The sequence below is a fragment of the Heterodontus francisci genome, chromosome 10 (assembly GCF_036365525.1).
Source record: "Heterodontus francisci isolate sHetFra1 chromosome 10, sHetFra1.hap1, whole genome shotgun sequence".
NCBI classification, from domain to species: Eukaryota; Metazoa; Chordata; class Chondrichthyes; order Heterodontiformes; family Heterodontidae; genus Heterodontus; species Heterodontus francisci.
The window spans coordinates 107,912,205-107,931,518 of record NC_090380.1 but is presented as its reverse complement, the minus strand read 5'-3'; the positions used below and the strand labels follow the sequence as shown (position 1 = coordinate 107,931,518).

Genomic DNA, 19,314 nt, shown 5'->3' with positions numbered 1-19,314 from the left:
AGTAGTCAGTGTTTATGATGGAGTGTATGTGTGGTCAGAAGCTTGTCTTGTGTGGGTTGGGGAGTGGGGGGGGGTCGAATATAACATGTGATGGGATGTGAATTGTACATGAAAACTTGGCTCCTGATTGCGTCACGGCCTTGATCCAGATGTGGACATGACAGCTGAATGCTAGAAGAGTTGAGAGTAGCTGCCCTCGACATCAAGGTAACATTTGACTGAGTGTGGCACTGATGAGCTCAAGCAAAACTGATGTTATTGGGATCTACAGGAGCATTTTTCAGTAGTTAGCTATATATGACATTGAAAATTGTACTGGGTGGAGGCTGGCTGATCGTTACTGTCCCAGTCATTGATAGCAAAATTCCTCAGGGCATTGTCCTTGGCTTAACCATGTCCAGCTGCTTCAATGACCTTCCTGTGTCATTTAGCTCAGAATTGAAATTGTTCACCTTCCAGTGTTCATCTTCATTCACAACTCCTCAGGTAATAAAGCAGCTCATGCAAGTGTACAGCAGGATTCTGTACAATATCCAGGTAATATTGGCAGGTAATATTCACACTATTCAAGTACCAAGCAATGACCATCTTCAACAAGAGAAGACCCAACCAGCTCCCTTAGACCGTCAATGGCACCAGCATTGCCACCAAGCCCACATCAACATGTTGGCTTCACTGTTGATTGGAAGATTAACCGCACCAGCCACAACACGACAGCTACAAGAGCACGACGGAGAACTGGGGTTGTCTGTGAAAGTGGCTCACCTCCCGACTCCTCAAAGCCTCTCCACCATCGACAAGGCCCAAGAGTGTACTGGAGCACTGACCACTGTAGCTGTAACACTGAAGATGTTCAATATTGTCCAGGACACAGCAGTTTACTTATCAGTGCCCTTACCACTGGACAATATTTACTCCCTCCATCACTGGGGCACTGTAGTTGCAGTATGTATGATCAACAGGATACACTGCAGTAACTCAACAAGGTGACTTTGACAGCATCCCCTACCCTATGATCTCTACCACTAAGAGAAACAAGAGTAGCAATGTTTAGAGAATATCAACACCAAGTTCACCGACAAGTGACACACCATCCGGATTTGGACACACATTGATATTCCTTCATCATCCCTGGCTTAGAATTTTGGAATACGCTACCCATCAATACGGAAGACAGACTGAATTGGTTCAAGGAGATTCTCCAGCACCAGAGCAACTACAGACTGGCAATAAACTGGATCTTGCCAGCACTGCCCACATCCTGAGAACAAATAAAGATGTCTTTTTCAAGAGATTAATTTATTGCTCAGAATTTTTGTTGGTTAGGCTATTGTTCCAATGGTAACCAGAAAAGACAAAAATGATACTGAAGTTGCATTATCAGCATTCCTGTTTGAAATGTTTTGGCCTTGCCAGCAGATGACAACTCATGATTGCTGCATTTGCACTTCTGGTAGGCGATGCTCACATCAAAGAAATGCAGACATTCCGATTTACACAAACACTTAAAATCAGTCACAACATTCACAAATTTTTGTTTATTCAGCAGTGTAAATGGTAAAGTGCTAATGGCAGCATTTGTTTTGCAATGCTATGGAGTTCCTGAATGCAGTTTATTCTGCTCAATGCAATGAAGCACAATTGTGCACTGGCTACAGTACACTAAGCTCTTACAAATATAGCTCTGGGAAGGCTGCGGCTACCAAGAAATGGAAAATATAAGGAAGTAAATTCATAAAGCAAACAGAAGTCTAATTAGTATAACCAATTACAAGTAGAGCAATCAATTTTCACTTTTATAATACCACAACTAATCTGAGGCAACTCGATACAACAAAAATTATATTTTATGGTTACCAAGCCAGCAAAGCCTTTAAGAAGTTTATCCCCTGACACCCCCTCTCAAAAACAGCTTCAGATGGTTAAAGATCAGCACTGGTCTTTATGACAATAAAAGTCCATGGTATTTAAAACAGGCCCCATAAATCCTTTGGGACACCACAAGGGGTTCTTAAGGTTCTCAAGATCGTAACGCTATATCTGGATTTCTGACAGATCAACAATCTTCCCGATGCTGAAAATTAACTGGAAGGAGCTACAATAAGTGCAAAGGTTCAATATTGATCAGGAGGAGATGTCAAGTCACCAAGTAACTAACGCTGCAGTGCGTTGCTCCATTTCCAGTCGATTCAAATCAAGCTGCTTTTAATGAATAGAGCAGCATTGCCTGCCAAACAAGGAAGTTTTGAAAGTCTTGGTGCCTTTTGCTTCTATGCACTTGTACAAGATGGCATTGTGTTGGCATGCTTGAAATCAAATGCCACACTTGACGTTTCAAGGTCAAGGATGAGTTTGCATTCCCCTTGCCAGCAACTGTCATGGATCGGAGCTCTGCGCAGAGTAAATCAAGCATGTCCTTTTCACTAATTTAACATGCTAGAGTTCAAGGTACTTGGACCTGAAGAGAGAAGCTTTCAAGAATTCTGGATTTCTGAATCATATCTCTTTCAGCACTACTAGTGAAAGATTTCCTGGGCACATAACATGGTCACAAAGACTGTTTGGGAGCTTCAGCTCAAGTGGATTACAAGTGCTCAACCGTTTTTTGCAAAAAAGCTGTTACACTGCTAATGATCAACAAGCTAAATCACCAAGCCAACCAATCTGAAACACAAGGCAACTTCTCAATCAGGATCACTCCCGGAGCCAAACAGTAACTGCCTGTCCACAACATGCACTCTTTCGTGCGAGCCATCTTCATCATTGTAGAATTGAGCTGAAAGGTACAGCAGCAAATAGAGAACTGAAGCATTCTAATTCTACCAAATGAAAGAGTGGGCAAAATCCTGGGTGCACATATCCAGCATAATATATTCATTTTGATGGCGAGTTGATGCTAAAATGATTGAACACCACACATCCATTATTTCAGCAGAAACCACACAGCAACATACACCAAGACTATACAAAGTGGTGAACAATGTTTACCAAACAGTAAACTCTAGTTAGTGAAAGAAATATCAAGGTGCAGTAGTTCAATCTGATGGTGACTAACTGCTTTGATTAAAATGTTTTTGGCATTGTCATGCAGACCATCCACCTGTCAAGAATGAGATATTAATTTTGTCATATGAACATTGATTTTAAACTGTTGCTGGAGCGAGGAAATGACTTGTTAAACAGATCAGCTGTGGCTGGAAAAAACATTTGCATAGTAACAGACAGTGCTTGGAGGGGCAAAGGGGCTATTCCCTGCTTCAGTTTAAACCACAATGGACTTTTGAGCACCAGGTATTGTAAGAAGACACCTTCCAGGGTCAGCTAAGATCAGAGAATCTACAAACAAACGTGGTCAGACCAGCTAGTCACATGACTAACCTGCTTGGCAACCTCAGCTTTTCCTGAATTGTGCAGAGTTTGAACTGAAAAAGAATGTTTGCTCCTGGAGTGACAAGACCTCTCCTGTCTGCTTGCATTTGTTTCTCACAAGCCTCTGGACCCACTGAGGACACATGAACTTCAAGAGAGAAAGGTCTCCTACATCGATCAAGGTTTAAGAATACTGGGCCCCAACAAAAAGCAAGACTGATCTACAATCAAGGACTTTACAGCGAGTTTGAAGAACAGTAACCAAAACCATCTTCAGACATCGCCTCAAACGTTTCCATTTTATTTCTTCTGCTCTTTTCTGTCTCTGTCTGCGTGTATCACGTATGCATGCTACCGTGGGCGCGTCTCGTATCCGTAGGCGTTAACCGAATTAGAGTTTAAGTTTAATAAAGTCCAACCTTTTTCTTTAAACCCAAGAAAACCTGTTTGGCTAGCTTTTTTGCCTTATAATTGGAAGTTGGTGAACAAGGATTCACTAAGGGGGAGCTAAAAAAATCTGCGTTTAAAATTAAACCGTTATGCTAAGACCAGGTGAAGGCTGAGAGGGAACCCTAGACCACTTTCTCACCTGGTCGTAACAGCATAATGGGTTTATTCTGGAAAAAAGATGACAATTTCATAGAATTAAAATATTTTTGCATGTTTAAATGCAGAGAAACGCAGTTAAATTACAATTATCCTGTTGGATAGTTCAGATGTTACTGTACATTCAAGTACAAAACAGAAACTGTTCAAGGCCCAGATTGCCCAGTACAGCAGTGAGTAAATGATGCACCTCAAACCAGTGGCTACAGTGAAACAAAGAAAGCATGCATGCCTGTTGCTCATCACCTGGTATGGTCCTAACCTACATAGACCAGGCAGGAGAAAAATCACCCAATGACCATCAGTTACCTCACTGGAAAGTATGCGTGCACTGTGTGTCACGGTGGCCAACGTGGCCAAATAATCTCTTGGCGTTTCCTCTTCTACCCATACTTGTATTACTCACTTGGGTTGGGTCAGAGGGCTCGCGACATTTATGGAATAAATTTATGAATAGTCAATTCTTTCAAGAGAGGAGTGGACAGAAAGCAAATGGTGTTTTTTGGCACCGATCTACATTTTGCTTTACGATAATGGCTCGTTTAGAGCTTTCTCCTAATTGTTAGAGAATATAGAAGATATTTTTACATCTACTGGCAGGCTGACAAATTAGTGTAACCTATTGGACAGCATATGCAATTTATTCTTGCCAAAGTACAGCATTAACACTCCATCAGAGACATTAAAGAACTTTTATAAAAGATTCCTCATCACTGGTAGAAATGATTGTGCATATTTAAAAAAAAATCCCTGCTGACAGATTGAGTCGCAAAGGACTTTCATGACCACAAGCATAGAATTGGTGCCGAGATGGCAATAAGGTTACAGAACTCTATTCAGGTGCTTATCTAATTCCCTTTTGAAAGCCACTATTGAATCTGCCTCCACCACACTCTTGGGCAGCACATTCCAGATCCAAACCGCTTGCTGCATAAAAAAGCTTTTCCTCATGTCCTTTTTTGTTGTTTTGCAAAACACTGAGTGCCCTCTGGTCTCAATCCTTCCACCAGTGGGAACAGTTTCTCTCTATCCTGTCTAGACCCATAATTTTGAACTCTATCAAATCTCCTCTCAACCTTCTCATCTGAGAACAATCCCAGCTTCTCCCATCGATCCACATAACTCAAGTTCTTTATCAATGCAATCATTCTTGTAAATCTTTTCTGCACCCTCTCTAAAGGCTTCAAATCCTTCTTAATGTGCGATGACCAGAATTGGGCATAATACTGCAGTTGAGGCCGAACCAGTGCTTTATACAGGTTTCTCTCCCTTGCTTTTGTACTGTATGCCTTTATAAAGCCCAGGATCACATATGCCTTTGTCATCACTTTCTCAATTTGCACTGCCACCTTCAACGAATTGTGCTCATATACCTCAGGTCCCTCAAGAAAAGCAGCAGTCCGAGTACTGGCTCCTGGGGAATCCCACTTCATAACTTTCTCCAGACTGAAAAACAACCATTCATTACAACTGTTTCCTGTGTAGTCTCGATGTCTACCTTATCAAGCTCCTTCAGAATAGTGTATATTATATTGCCACCCTCCTCCTTTCTTTCCTTCACTCTCTTTCCTGAACACCGTGTATTCAGGAATATTTAGTACTTAGTCCTGCCCTTCTTTCAGCCAGCTCTACGTTATCACCACATCATTATATTCTCACATGCCTAATTGTGCCGTCAGCTCCCCAACCTTATTTACCACGCTTTGCCCATTTACATACATACACTGTAAATCTGAATTAGATCTTACTGCATTCTCAGTCTGACCCCATTAATATCTTAACTATTTCTTACTCTAGTGCTATCTCTGCCTCTCCTAATCCTTTGTGCATCTTGTTTATCCCTTCCAACTTTACATCCTGGTTCCCATTTCCCTGCCAAATTAGTTTAAACCCTCCCAACAGCACTAGCAAATCGCCCTGCGAGGACGTCAATCCCAACCCAGTTGAGATGCAACCTGTCATGCCGGTACAGGTCCCACCTCCCCCAGAACCGGTCCCAATATCTTAGGAATCTAAAGCCCTTCCCTCCTGTCCCATCTCTTCAGCCACAAATTCATCTGCTCTGTTGTTCTATTTTATACTCACTAGCATGTCACACAAGCAGCAATCCAGAGATTACTACCTTACAGGTCCTGCTTCTTAGTCTTGCTCCTAGTTTGCTAAAATCTGCCTGCAGGATGTCATTCCTCTTTCTACCTATATTGTTGTCTAAAATACAGAGCACAACCTCTGGCTGTTCACCTTCCCCACTCAGAATGCTCTGCAGCCACAGAGACATCCTGGACCCTGGCACCAGGGGTACAGCATACCATGCTGCAATCACACCTGTGGTCATAGAAATGCCTGTCTGTTTCCATAACTATAGAATCCCCTATCACTAATGCTTTCCCAAACTTCATTCTCCCTCCCTGCTCAACTAGGAATATAGGACTTAGGAGGACTGCCATTCGATAAGATCATGACTGATCTGGTTATGGTCTCAACTCCACTTTCCTGTCTGCCCCCCATATCCCTTGACTAACAAAAATCTACCTAACTTAGCCTTGAATAAATTCAATCACCCAGCCTCCAGAGCTTTCTGGGGAACAGAATTCCACCGACTAATAACTCAGGAGAAAAAAATTTCTCATCTCCATCTTAAAAGGGACTCCATCCCGTTAGTGGTGAACACCACTGCATAGTAGCAGCGTGAAACAGCTAGCTTCACCTGTTGCTCAAATTTTTGGGATACATTACCCTTCCAGGGTAATTTGAAGTAGACTGGGCACTTTTCAGGGCCGAAAGTGACAGCATTAGGTCCGTTCACCAGAAAGTGAAGCTCGCTGTGTCAAGCTGCTACTGTGCAGTAGCAACACGTGCAGTGTTCGCCACTAACAGGATGCTGCCGTCAAGCCAAAAAGATATCCTGCCTATCACACAAACGAGTAATGTGATGTCTGAATTTCAATGTCAGTGAGATGCTAGGTATATAGGCCATACGTCCCAAAGACTGACAGATCGTATCAAACATGTCCCTTCTGCTGTGCGCAACAGGCAAGGTACAGGCCGTACCTAACCAGCCCATGCTTGCAAAACTCAAAACACAGAGTCCAACATTATGTGTGATTCTACAATTGGACAACATTTGCTAAATAACCCTCAGTGTGCCAAGAATTACACTGACAACCAATTTAAAATGGTCAGTAGGGCTCTCAGTGTGGCACATTTGCGCGTACTGGGAGCTACATATATTAATACACAGGGTCCTGTTCTTTGCAGACAGAAAAAATATGTACAAACATTGTATCTGTTTCAGCTAAACAAAATAAAAGTGACAGGTTCATTCCTCAGGGCAGGGCCTTGACCAATCAGAATCAAGCTACCTGGTTTAAATTTCAAACAAAGCTTGGCAGTTAACTGTCAGTCACTGTTAACTGGTGCATTCTCCATGGCCTCTACCAGAGTTCACTTGCCAACCAATCAGCACTCTCTTCTCATACAGTATAAATTTGCTGTTTTCCTTTACATTGGTATTCTTACAGATTGACCTGATGAGTGCAAGATGAATAGCTTCGACAATGTCGCGATTTTCAGCAATACTCAGTCAGCTCCTTCCCTTGTGCTGATGTCACTATATTCTATAGGTAGTAAAGCATTTTACTTTATTATCTTTTTGTCTCAAAAGTTAATGAAAAATTAACAACCTTTTACTGTCACTATCCCGCTATTTAGTATCTCCCTAGATCTGATTAACTAAACATGGATCGTAATTGACATAAATTAACCAATATACAAAATGTGATAAGTTAAAGTTTATGTAACTAGTCTAGCTTACTTTATAGGTTGATTAAATGTTTGCCTGTAGACTTAACTCGTGTACCTGCTTATTACACCTCCGCTGCCCCCGACTCCTCTGCACCCCACCCCGAACCCTCCTCCCATGGCTTCGCTCAAAAAAAAATGCAGGGCTATGGGGAAAGGGCGCGGGAGTGGGACTGACTAAACTGCTTTTGTAGAGAGCCGGGACACACTGCTTCTGTGCTGTAACCATACTATGATTCTTTCTTGATGTAGGTTTTCAAATTCATGTTTCTTTGCATTTTTAAAACCCTGTGCTTTTGATTTTGTACTGAATGCAGGGTTGGCACAGCCTGGAATAACCTAGTGACCCATCTGGCCGCCATTCGGCCATTTCCTTTTGGGCCCCCAGCACGAACAGAAACAAGAGTAGGCAATTCAGCTACTCGAACCCATTCAGCAATTCAATTAGATAATAATATCTTAACTCCATTTATCTGCTTTGGTTCCATAACCCTTATCTGACAAAAACCTATCAGTTTAGAAATTTTAATTGAGCTCCAACTTCAACAGCTTTCTTGGAGGGGTTTGGGGGGGGGGGGGGGGGGTGAGAAAGAGTTCCAGATTTCCACTATCCTTTTTCTCCTAACATCACCACTGAATGGCTTAGCTCTAATTTTAAGGTTGTGGCCTCTTGTTCTGGACTTCTCCCACCCGAGGAAATAGTTTCTCATCAACTACCTTATCAACTCCTTTAATCATCCTCAACAACTCAATTTGTTCACAAGTTAAATCTTCTATACGCAAGGGAACACAAGCCTAGTCTATGTAACTTTTTAGTCCCGGTATCATTCTGGTGAACCTGCACTGCACCCGCAAGCCAACCTGAGGTGCGGTGCCAGAACTGAACGTAGTACATAGGGTCCAACCAGAGTTCACTACAGCTGTAATATAACTTTCGCCCCTTGTTTTCAAGCCCCCTTGAGATAAAGGCCAACATTTCATTTGTCTTTTTAATTACTTATTAAAAAAGAACTTGGCCACTAGCTTTCAGTGCTGGCAACTGTCTTGAGACTAAACCAGACTGTCTATGTTGGTGTCAATATTTGACCGAGGTGAGCTTACGATCACACATCTGCGCCATCACTAAGATCGCCTATTCTGAGCGCTAACATCACAACTTTGCTCACCCACGGCTGAAACCCTCATTCATGCCTTTGTTACCTCTGGACTTAACTATTCCAACACACTCTTGGCTGGTCTCCCACGTTCTACCCCCCCTAAACCTCAGGTCATCCAAAACTCTACTGCCCGTGTCCTTACTCGCACTAAGTTTTGTTCACCTATGAGCTCACTGACCTACATTGGTAAGCAATGCCTTGATTTAAAAATTCTCAACCTTGTTTTCAAATCCCTCCATAGCCTCGCCCCTCCCCATCTCTAATCTTCTCCAGCCCACAACCCACCGAGATATCTGCGGTTATCTAATTCTAGCCTAGAGTATCCACAATTTTAACTACTCCACCATTGGTGGCCGTGCCTTCAGATGCCTGGGCCCTAAGCTCTGTAACTCTCTCCCAATACTTCTTCATCTTGCTATCTTCCCTCAACATGCTCCTTGAAACCTACCTTTTTTGGCCATCTGCCTAATATTACCGTACGTGGCTCAGTGTTTAATTTTGCTTTATAATGCTGTTGTGAGGCATCTTGGGATGTTTTACTACATTAAAGGCACTATATAAATATTAAGTACTTGCTGCTATTGTTGATTTCTGTGCTTGGACCCCTAAATCTCTCTGCTCTTCCACAGTTCCTAGCTTCTGCATACTGAGCCTCAAGTTCCTCTGGAAAGAAATCATCTCAGCGTCTTTTCTCTGCAGTGCAGAATGCTGTTGCAACGATTATAAAAATTGAGTTTATCGCCATTTTATTTTGAATAACTGTTCCATTCACAAGAGCGTGGTGAAGCTCACTGAACAAGTCACAGTAATCTTCCAGTATTAAGAGTTTTTTGGTTAGATTCCAGCACAGGGTTGAGAAAATAATTTAGTGGCACCTTTCAGAGTTCAGATGCTTTCCATCCAAAGTCTCAAGACTTCAGACTGACATATGTAGAATCTGGGAACTTCAACTGCGATGGAGTATTAAGTCAAATGGGATCTCATCAAGCATCAATATTAAAGGATTTGTGGGACTAGTTATTTTAATCTGGATGCTCAGCAGTAATATCCAAAAGCTACACAATCCTTCTGTTGTTCACAGCAGTCCTCTCAATCTTTGAGCATAATGGGTTTCACCTAAAGCACTGTAACAGAGAGAATAAAATGGGCAGTCGACTAGTTTGAAGTTAGGAAGGTAGGAGGAGCATTAAACAAAACAGACCATAAAGAAAGAAATTAATAGAACAGTCAAATAAAGAAAGGGATATTTGAAGGATAGGTTAAATAGCTTTTCTACAAATGCAATCAACTTCAGGAACAATGGATTATAATTAGAGGTGCAGGCATAAAGTATTGATATGATTGGTAACTCCTTACGAGAGTCGGTGGCACAGTGGTAATGTCACTGGACTCTCAATCCAGAGCCCAGGCTAATGCTCTGGGGTCATGGGTTCGAATCCCACCTGGCAGATGGTGAAATCTGAATTCAATTAATAAATCTGGAATTAAAAGCTAGTCTAATGGTGACCATGAAACCATTGTCGATTGTTGTAAAAACTCATCTGGTTCACTAATGTCCTTTAGGGGAGAAAATTAATAAATTCAATTAATTAATAAAAATCTGGAATTGAAAGTTAGTTTCATGGCATCAATACTGAGACTATCAATTGCCATAAAAACCCATCTGGTTCACGAATGCCCTTTAGGGAAGGAAATCTGACATCCTTACCTGGTTTGGCCTACATGTGGCTCCAGGCCCAAAGCAATGTGGCTGACTTTTTTTTTTAAAAAGACTCTGAAATGGCCTAACAAGCCACTCAGTTCAAGGGCAATTGGGGATGGGCAATAAATGTCACATCCTACAAATGAATAAAAAAACATGGCCGGCAGAAGATGGCCAACAGCCAGAGCTGAGGGTATAAATCGTTCACAACAGGCCTAGAAGGAAGTGGTGCTTTGATGAGGAATATGATCTAGCACCTTAAAAATGGGTGGATATATCCGAATGGCGCAAGATTGAAACAATATGGATAGAACTAGGTAATAAAGGTTAATTAGTAACTGCAATACATCACCAGCAACAAGCGAGTAGACAGACAAGGAGCTGTTCAGTCAGGTAAGGATGGCTGTGGAAAATCATAATGTACTAATCATGAGGGATTTGAATATTCCACAGGTAGAACAGGCAGATGAGGACAAACCTTAAGGGAGGAGTAAGAAAACAAAAACAAATACACTGAGCCAGTCAGGGATCGTTTCCTCACGCAACAGGAGGGGGAAACACCACCATCCAGGACTAAGCAGCCTACTTGATTATTAGCACCCCATCCACCAGCTTAAACATCCATTGCCTCCACTGTTGGTTTACAGTGGCTGCAAAGTGCACTTTCTACAAGATATACTGCAATAACTCATCAAGGCTTCTTCTACAGCATCTGCCAAACCCAGGACCTCTACCACCTAGGAGATCAGCAGGCGCACTGAGACCATCATCGCCAAGTCACACATCATCCTGACTTGGAAATATATTGCTGTTTCTTCATTGTCACCGGGACAAAATCCTAAAACTGCCCACCTATTTTAGGAGTACCTTCACACTGCAGGGTTGAAGGAGGAAGCCTACTCCAGGGCAATTAGAGTTGGGTAATAAAATGCCACACTGGCTAGTGACACCTATGTCCTCAGTCAGAATGAAAAGATACAAAACAGCATTACATACAATTCATTTCCTCCATTTCTGTATAACTGGTAGAAAAGTCCTAATTTGATGCAAATACCATCAACATTTACCAATATAAATCATTACCTAATGCATCATCTCAATACTTCCCAAGCACATCCCATCTTCAGGATAAATGTAATCAGCTGATTAACCAGGTCATATACAGCAAAACTGAGGAATGCCTTCATTCTAAGTGTGCATATTTAGATACAGCTTGCAAAGTGTAACCAAGGCAAAAAAAATCCATTTTCCAATTGTGCACTTACCTCTTGACAGTACTGCAGGATTCCTTCTTTAGTTCCAAAGCAGCTGTTTGTTCCAGAAGGATCAGACACCCACTTGCCACTCTGTACGTTCATGTGCATGTTTAGTTTGCCGCAGAACATGGCAATTTGGGGTTCTGCTGCCAACAATCCTGTACCTCCGTCAGTTGGCACCTAGTAAACAGAATGATCGCAATTACTAAAAAAAGCACTAAACAGTGTAGACAGTCAAGTTATAAGCAGCATACGAAGAGAACACATGTTTTGTAAAAATCAAAAACTACCAAATTTGGTGTCCAGGTCCTCTCTGTAAACATTTACAATGGAATATTAAAAAGCAAAGATGCAGTTGGTCAATAACAAAGGCAACAGGACTGCCAAATATAATTTTAAAAGCAGGAATTTAAACAGTTGCTGGAAAATGGCAAAGTCCCCAACTAAAAACAGTTAGGTCAAGCAACCAAGAATGCTGACTGAATCTGAGATAGTGTTAAAAAATCTTGCAAATAAACACTATTTAAGGATTTATTAAAAGGACTTATCTGTGAGGTGATGCCATATCCCATTGAACAGGGTGTGGTCAAGTTCCTAAAACACAAGCTATCATAGTTAAAGTGTTCAAAACTTGAATTTTACTTTAAAAGTGTTTTTTTTTTAAATGAGGAAAGCAAACAGTTAAACTGCATCTCTCTAACTTGAACTGCATGTTAAATAAAATCAGAACACCATCCCTTCCCCCACCCACATTCAACAGAAACTACATAACTTCAGGTCATCCATGTGGGAACAGATAAAGTGACAGTAACCGGGATATAGAGAGCAAATTCCCTGACGAACTGTTCAATCAATGCGTGAAATCAGAACGTGACCACAGCATCTTTTTATTTATTAAGGGATGAGAGTGTCGCTGGCAAGGCCAGAATGGGCCAAAGGGCCTGTTTCACTGCTGTATAACTCTTGACTAATTTGTTACCAATCCCAAATTGCCCTTGAGAAGGTGATGAACCACCTTCTTGAACTGCTGTAGGTGTTGGGGTGTAGGGACACACAAAGTGCTGTTGGGAAGGGAGTTCTAGGATTTTGACCCAGTTATAGTGAAGCAGCAATTAAAATAGTTCCAGGTGTGTGGCTTGGAGGATAACTTGCAGGTGTTGGTGTTCCCATGCATCTGCTGCCCTTGTACTTTTCGGTGGTAGAGGTCACAGGTTTGGAAGGTGCTGCTGAAGGAGGCTGGGCAAGTTGCTGCAATGCAACTTGCAGGTGGGTCACACTGCTGCCACTGTGCAGCGGCGGTGGATGAGGTGCTCATCAAGCAGGTTGCTTTGTCCTGTGACCAGTGTCTCGATACTGGGGATGTTGGCCTGAAAGTGGACACTGATATTGGAGCGCTTGACCTGCCACTGAATTTGCAGGATCTTGTGGAGCCACCTCCAGTGATCTCTCTCCAGGACTTTGAGATGTCTGCTTTACAGTGTCCATGTTTCCAACGCATGCAGGAGGGCAGGTAACACTGCAGCCCTGTTGACCAGGAGCTTGGTGCCAGATGTGAGGTCAAATAGCCTTTTCCTCAGATGACCGAAGGCTGCGCTGGCACACTGGAGGCGATGCTGAGTTTCATCGTCGATGTCCGCATGCCTGACAAGATTCCCAAAACAAGCTTTCTACTCCGAGCTCCGTCAGGGCAAGAGGTTACCAGGAGGGTAAAGGAAACACTACAAGGATGTCCTTAAAGCCTCCAATAAAATGTGACATCTTCACGGATTCATAGGAATTCTCTGCCCAAAATTGAGAAGAATCCGCAAAGGCATCAGCCAGTTCAAACAATGTCGACATGCCCAGGCAGCGACCAAGCGCAAACAGTAGAAGGAGTGCTCAGAAATACAAGCATCCCATTCACTTGCCTCACCAACCACCACTGCGGCAGAGTGTGCGGATCCAGAATTAGACTATTCAGTCACCTAAGGACTCACAACCCTGGAGTGGAAGAAAGTCATCCTTGTTCCGAGGGACTGCCCAAGAAGAAAAGAAGATAGGCCTGACTAAGTTGCTGGCAGATTTCCTTTCCTTAAGGGCAATTAATGTACCAGATAGGTTTTTACAACAATCTGGTAGTTTCACAGTCACAATTACTGAGATTAGCTTTTTATTCCAAATTTATTCATTAATTAAATTTAAATTCCATTAGCTGCCATGATGGGATTTGAACACATGTCTCTGGAGTATTAGTCTGGCCTCTGGAGAACTTGTCCAGTAACATCAAAATAAAAGCAAAATACTGCGGATGCTGGAAATCTGAAACAAAAACAAGAAACGCTGGATTCACTCAGCAGGTCCGGCAGCATCTGTGGAAAGAGAAGCAGAGTTAACGTTTCGGGTCAGTGACCCTTCTTCGGAACTTGCCATTTGACCAGACGGCCCTTTACAGTCAAGTCCAATCTGGAATTCAGCTGACATCCATACTCTACCCTTTGCAGTATATATTGCTGCACAGGATTTGTACTGGCTTTTTTTATTCATTCGTGGAATGTGGGCATTGCTGGCTCGGCCAGCATTTATTTTCCATCCCTAACTGCCCTCAAGGAGGTGGTGGCGAACTGACTTCTTGAAATGCTGCAGTCCTTGAGGTGTAGGTACACTGTGCTGTCAGGAAGGAAATTCCAGGTTTTTGACCCAGCGACAGTGAAACAAAGGCAATATAGTTCCAAATCAGGATGGTGTGGGGCTTGGATGGGAACTTACAGTTGGCAGTGTCATCATGCATCTGCTGCCCTGGTCCTTCTAGGTGGCTGTTTTCCATATCCACCCTCGCTAGCCCAGGGCCACTGAAAACAGCTCAATTGCCATCCTAACTTACATCAGGGAAGTCAACACCAACTAGGGCTTGAATCTTGCACTTCCACGACCCGAATGACGAAGGAACCCACTATGTCCCAGGAAGCTATCCAGGCTGCTACACATAGGGGTGTTAGGATGTTAGTGACTGCTGTGCTGTGAGTGGTCCAGAAGTATGAAGAACTAGAAATCAATTTCAAAAACATCTAATAAGTTTCTATAAGCTAATTTTCATTGGTTCGAAACTGAAGACAGAAAAAAAATTACTGAACCATGTAAATACAAGACTGTAAAACTCATCAATGTGAGCTTGTACACACCAGGTTTACATTCCCACATTCAATTTGGGCTTTTCATCCTTCTTGGGCACAATTTGTTGTTTTACACTACTGGACTACAGATACAAGGAACTCTCTCCATCGGCTGCGTAATATAAACAAGATGTGGGTCAATGATTCCACTTTCATGGAAACATGGGGAGACGGTTCCTTCTCTGTGGGTTGCTCAATAACAGTGGAGCCCAGCACACAGTGCAGACTGCCTGCCCTGGGAGCATAAAAGCATACAGGCATTTGCTCGCCCTAAAACAGGTTGCAGTGTCAAGCATGAAGATGATCATAAGATCATCAAATGAGGCAATATGGATTGAGCTAAGGAACAAAAAAGGGGCAGTCACACTATTGGGAGTGTACTTTAGACCCCCAGTCGGGGGAAACAGAACAGCAAATATGTAGGCAAATCTCAGAAGTGCAAAGAAGTGGGCGGCACAGTGGTTAGCACCGCAGCCTCACAGCTCCAGGGACCCGGGTTCGATTCTGGGTACTGCCTGTGTGGAGTTTGCAAGTTCTCCCTGTGTCTGCGTGGGTTTCCTCCGGGTGCTCCGGTTTCCTCCCACATGCCAAAAGACTTGCAGGTTGATAGGTTAATTGGCCATTATAAATTGCCCCTAGTATAGGTAGGTGGTAGGGAAATATATAGGGACAGGTGGGGATGTGATAGGAATATGGGATTAGTGTAGGATTAGTATAAATGGGTGGTTGATGGTCGGCACAGACTCGGTGGGCCGAAGGGCCTGTTTCAGTGCTGTATCTCTAAACTAAACTAAACTAAAAACAATAGGGCAATAGTAGGGGATTTTAACTGCCCCAGTATTAACTGGGATAGTTTGAGTGTGAAAGGAATTGAGGGAGCAGAATTCTTGCGGTGCATTCAGATTTCTTTTGGCTAGTATGTAGCAAGTTCAACAAGAGAGGGCATAGTTTTGGACTTAGTTTTAGGAAGTGAAGCTGGTCAGGTGGAAGGAATGGCAGCGGAAGAACATTTTGGTGGTAGTGATCATAATTCAGTCAGTTTTGACAATCTTAGAAAAGGACAAGGATAGAACAGGGGTTAGTGTTCTCAATTGGGGCAAAGCCAATTTTACTAAGCTGAGGAATGATTTAGTGAAGGTGGACTGGAAACAGCTACTGAAAGGTAAATCAGTGTCAGAACAGTGGGATGCACTCAAAAAGGGAGATCCAAAGGGTTCAGATTAAAAATGTTTGCACAAAGAAAAAGGGTGGGATGGCCAAATCTAGAGCCTCATGGATGTCAAGGAGTTAGAAGGACAAAGGGGCTTTGAGGCACAGAGCAAGGCTAGACTACTTAATGAGTACTTTGTATCGCTGTTTACGAAGGACGGGGATGCTGACAAAATATTGATAAGAAGCGGAGAAGGTATAGGTAATGGATGCGGTGCAAATTGATAGGATGCATTGGAAAGGCTGGCTATGCTTAGACTGGATAAGTTGCCTGGTCCGGATGGCATGCTAAATCAGATTTGCCTTAATCCTCCAAGCTTCTCTAGATAAGGGGAAGATGCCAGAGGATTGCAGAGTGGCAAATGTGACACCCTGATTCAAAGGGTGCAAGGACATTTCTAGTAGGCCCAGTTCATCAGTGGTGGTAAAGGTTCTAGAAACAATAATCAGGAGGGGGGAAAAAAACAGGCACAAAAGGCACTTGGAGAGGTTTGAGTTAATTAAGGAGAGACAGCACAGATTTGTACAAGGCAGATCGATGATGGCATCAGTTTCTCTCAGAAAACGATGGACTGAGCCCAGGGTATATCTCACTTCTGGATTGATCATCTGGTGTGGCTGTACTCGAGAGTGGCAATCCCTTCTGTAGTTGTACATATGAACAACGTTGGCCCGAGTGCACCTGAGTTTTCTCCTTCCACTGGGCTCTCTTTTGTGTCATCTGGTCTTTTTTTTGTCTTCTGCTTTTTCCATACCCTTTCTGACTGCCTGTCTGCAGGCACTCCAGTCAGCAGCAAAGACTTCCCATGCATCGGCTCCGATCCAGTCAACTTGACATCTCACTTGCAGACATCCATATAATCGGAGATGCGGGCAACCTGTTGGTCGCATGCTGACAGCAAGCTCACAATAGAGCATGTCTTTGGGGATGTGGCTGTCATCCATTCGGCTCACTTGACCCAGCCAACAGAGTCGCCACTGACAAGAGTGGAAACCTGCTGGTGCACTTGTGTGTTCGGTACTCTGTCCTGCCAGGAGATGCCCAATGTTCATCTGAGGCAGCAGAGGTGGAAGCTATTCAGTCGCTTTTCTTGGCTTTCAAAACTTGTCCATGTTTCGCTACTGCAAAGGAGGATGCAGAGAACACAAGCCTGGTACACGTGGAGCTTTGTATTTTTAGTTAGTTTGCTGTTGGTCCACACTCGCCATCTCAACTTTGACATGACAGCTGTGGCCTTCACAGTCCTGGTACCGATTTCAGCATCAAGGGACAGAGTTGCTGGTGATTGTTGATCCAAGGTATGTGAAGTTGTCAATGACAACCTCACTCTGGAGGTCGATGTTGATGGAAGGTGCAGTCTCTACGTCTTGACTTTGGTCTTCCTGACAATAATAGTCAGTCCAAGCTCCTTGCAGGCCAGGGAGAACTGTTGTACAAGCTTTTGCAAGTGAACTTCAGTATGGGATACCAGCACGGCGTCATCAGCAAACAGTAAATTATGGACTTGCGCTTTAGTTTTGGTGCACAGTCTTGCCAAGTTGGAACAGTTTGCCGTCAGCTCTGGCATGCAGGTAGACACCCTCATTTGTGTCTCCAAAAGTGTACAATAGCAGCATATTTGACTAATCTAATTATATTTTTGATGAAGTAACGAAGGTTGAAGGGAAAGCAGTGGATGTTGTCTATATGGATTTTAAGACAAAGTACCACATAAAAAGTTGGTTAACAAAATTAAGGCTCATGGAATAGGAAGGCCAGTGTCAACTTGGATAAAAAATGTTGGTTTAAGGACAGGAATCAACGACTTGTGGTAAATCATTTTTCAGACTGGAGGACAGTACAGTGGTATTCAAGATACAGTGCTCGGGCCACTGCCTTTTCTGATCTATATAAATGGCTTGGATATTAGAATACAGAGGATGAAACAAATGGTCTGCAACAGGACATCGACAGGTTAGCAGAATGGGCTGACAAGTGGCAGATGGAATTTAATACAGACAAGCGTGAGGTGATGCACTTTGTGACATGCTTGGGTTCTTCAGCCTAGTCAGGACCACTTACAGCCCAAGTACTCAAGGACCAACCCGCTGAGAGCAAAGAATGGAGTGACGCTGATCAAGGACAGAGAGGCAGTCAGCGCTCGTTGGAAGGAGCACTTCGAAGAGCTTCTCAGTCGTTGATGCAAGCGCCCTTGATCACATTCCACAGCATGCTACCCGCCACAACCACAGCACAGTCCCAACCTGAAATGAGATCGAAAAGGCCATCCAACAGCTAAAGAATAAGGCCGCCGGTGTAGATAGAATTCCTGCCAAAATATGGCAGAGAGGCACTATTGACAAATACATGGTCTCATCGCCCTCATTTGGAAGGAGAGCATACCAGGGGATCTCAGAGACGCTGTAATTGTGACCACCTTCAAAAAAGTCAACAAGACGAACTGTGGTAGCTACAGAGGGGTACTCCTGCTGACCACCACAGGGAAGGTCATCCCAAAAGTACTTCTCAACTGCCTCCTCCTGTGGCTGAAGAGCTCCTACTGGAATCACAATGTAGATTCTGTCCATCAAGAGATACAATGGACATGGTCTTCACAAGACAACTCCAAACAAAATGTAGGTAGCAGCAGCAACCTTTATACATGGCCTTCTCTGACCTCACAAAGGCCTTCGACTATCAACCGAGAGGGATTATGGAACATCCTCCTCAAATTTGGCTGCCCCGAGAAATTAGTCACCGTCCTCCGCCTGCTGCATGACAACATGCAAGCTGTAATCCTTGCCAATGGATCTGCCACTGACCCAATCTGAGTGCAAACTGGGGTCAAGGAAGGCTGTGTCATTGCACCAATGCTCCTTTCTATCCTCCTCGCTGCAACACACCACCTCATCTCCTTGAAGCTCTCTGCCACAATAGATCTACTCTGCAGGACAAGCGGGAAACTATTTAACCTACATCACCTCCAGTCCAGAACTAAGGCCACTCCAACCTCTGTCACGAGCTGCAGCATGCTGACGATGCTTGCATATACGCACACTCAGAGGCTAAGCTTCAAAGCCACATC

General features: G+C 43.3%; 1 protein-coding gene across 2 annotated transcripts in view; it reads right to left on the bottom strand.

Moving 5' to 3' along the window:
* The window catches only part of LOC137374710 (amyloid-beta precursor protein-like), a 201,636-nt gene that overhangs the window by 140,574 nt on the left and 41,748 nt on the right, over nt 1-19,314 (bottom strand). For both annotated transcript variants that reach the window (XM_068041251.1, XM_068041250.1), the window contains exon 2: nt 11,901-12,071. In XM_068041251.1, the coding sequence (XP_067897352.1) occupies nt 11,901-12,071 (171 nt within the window). The remainder of the gene's footprint in view (nt 1-11,900; nt 12,072-19,314) is intronic.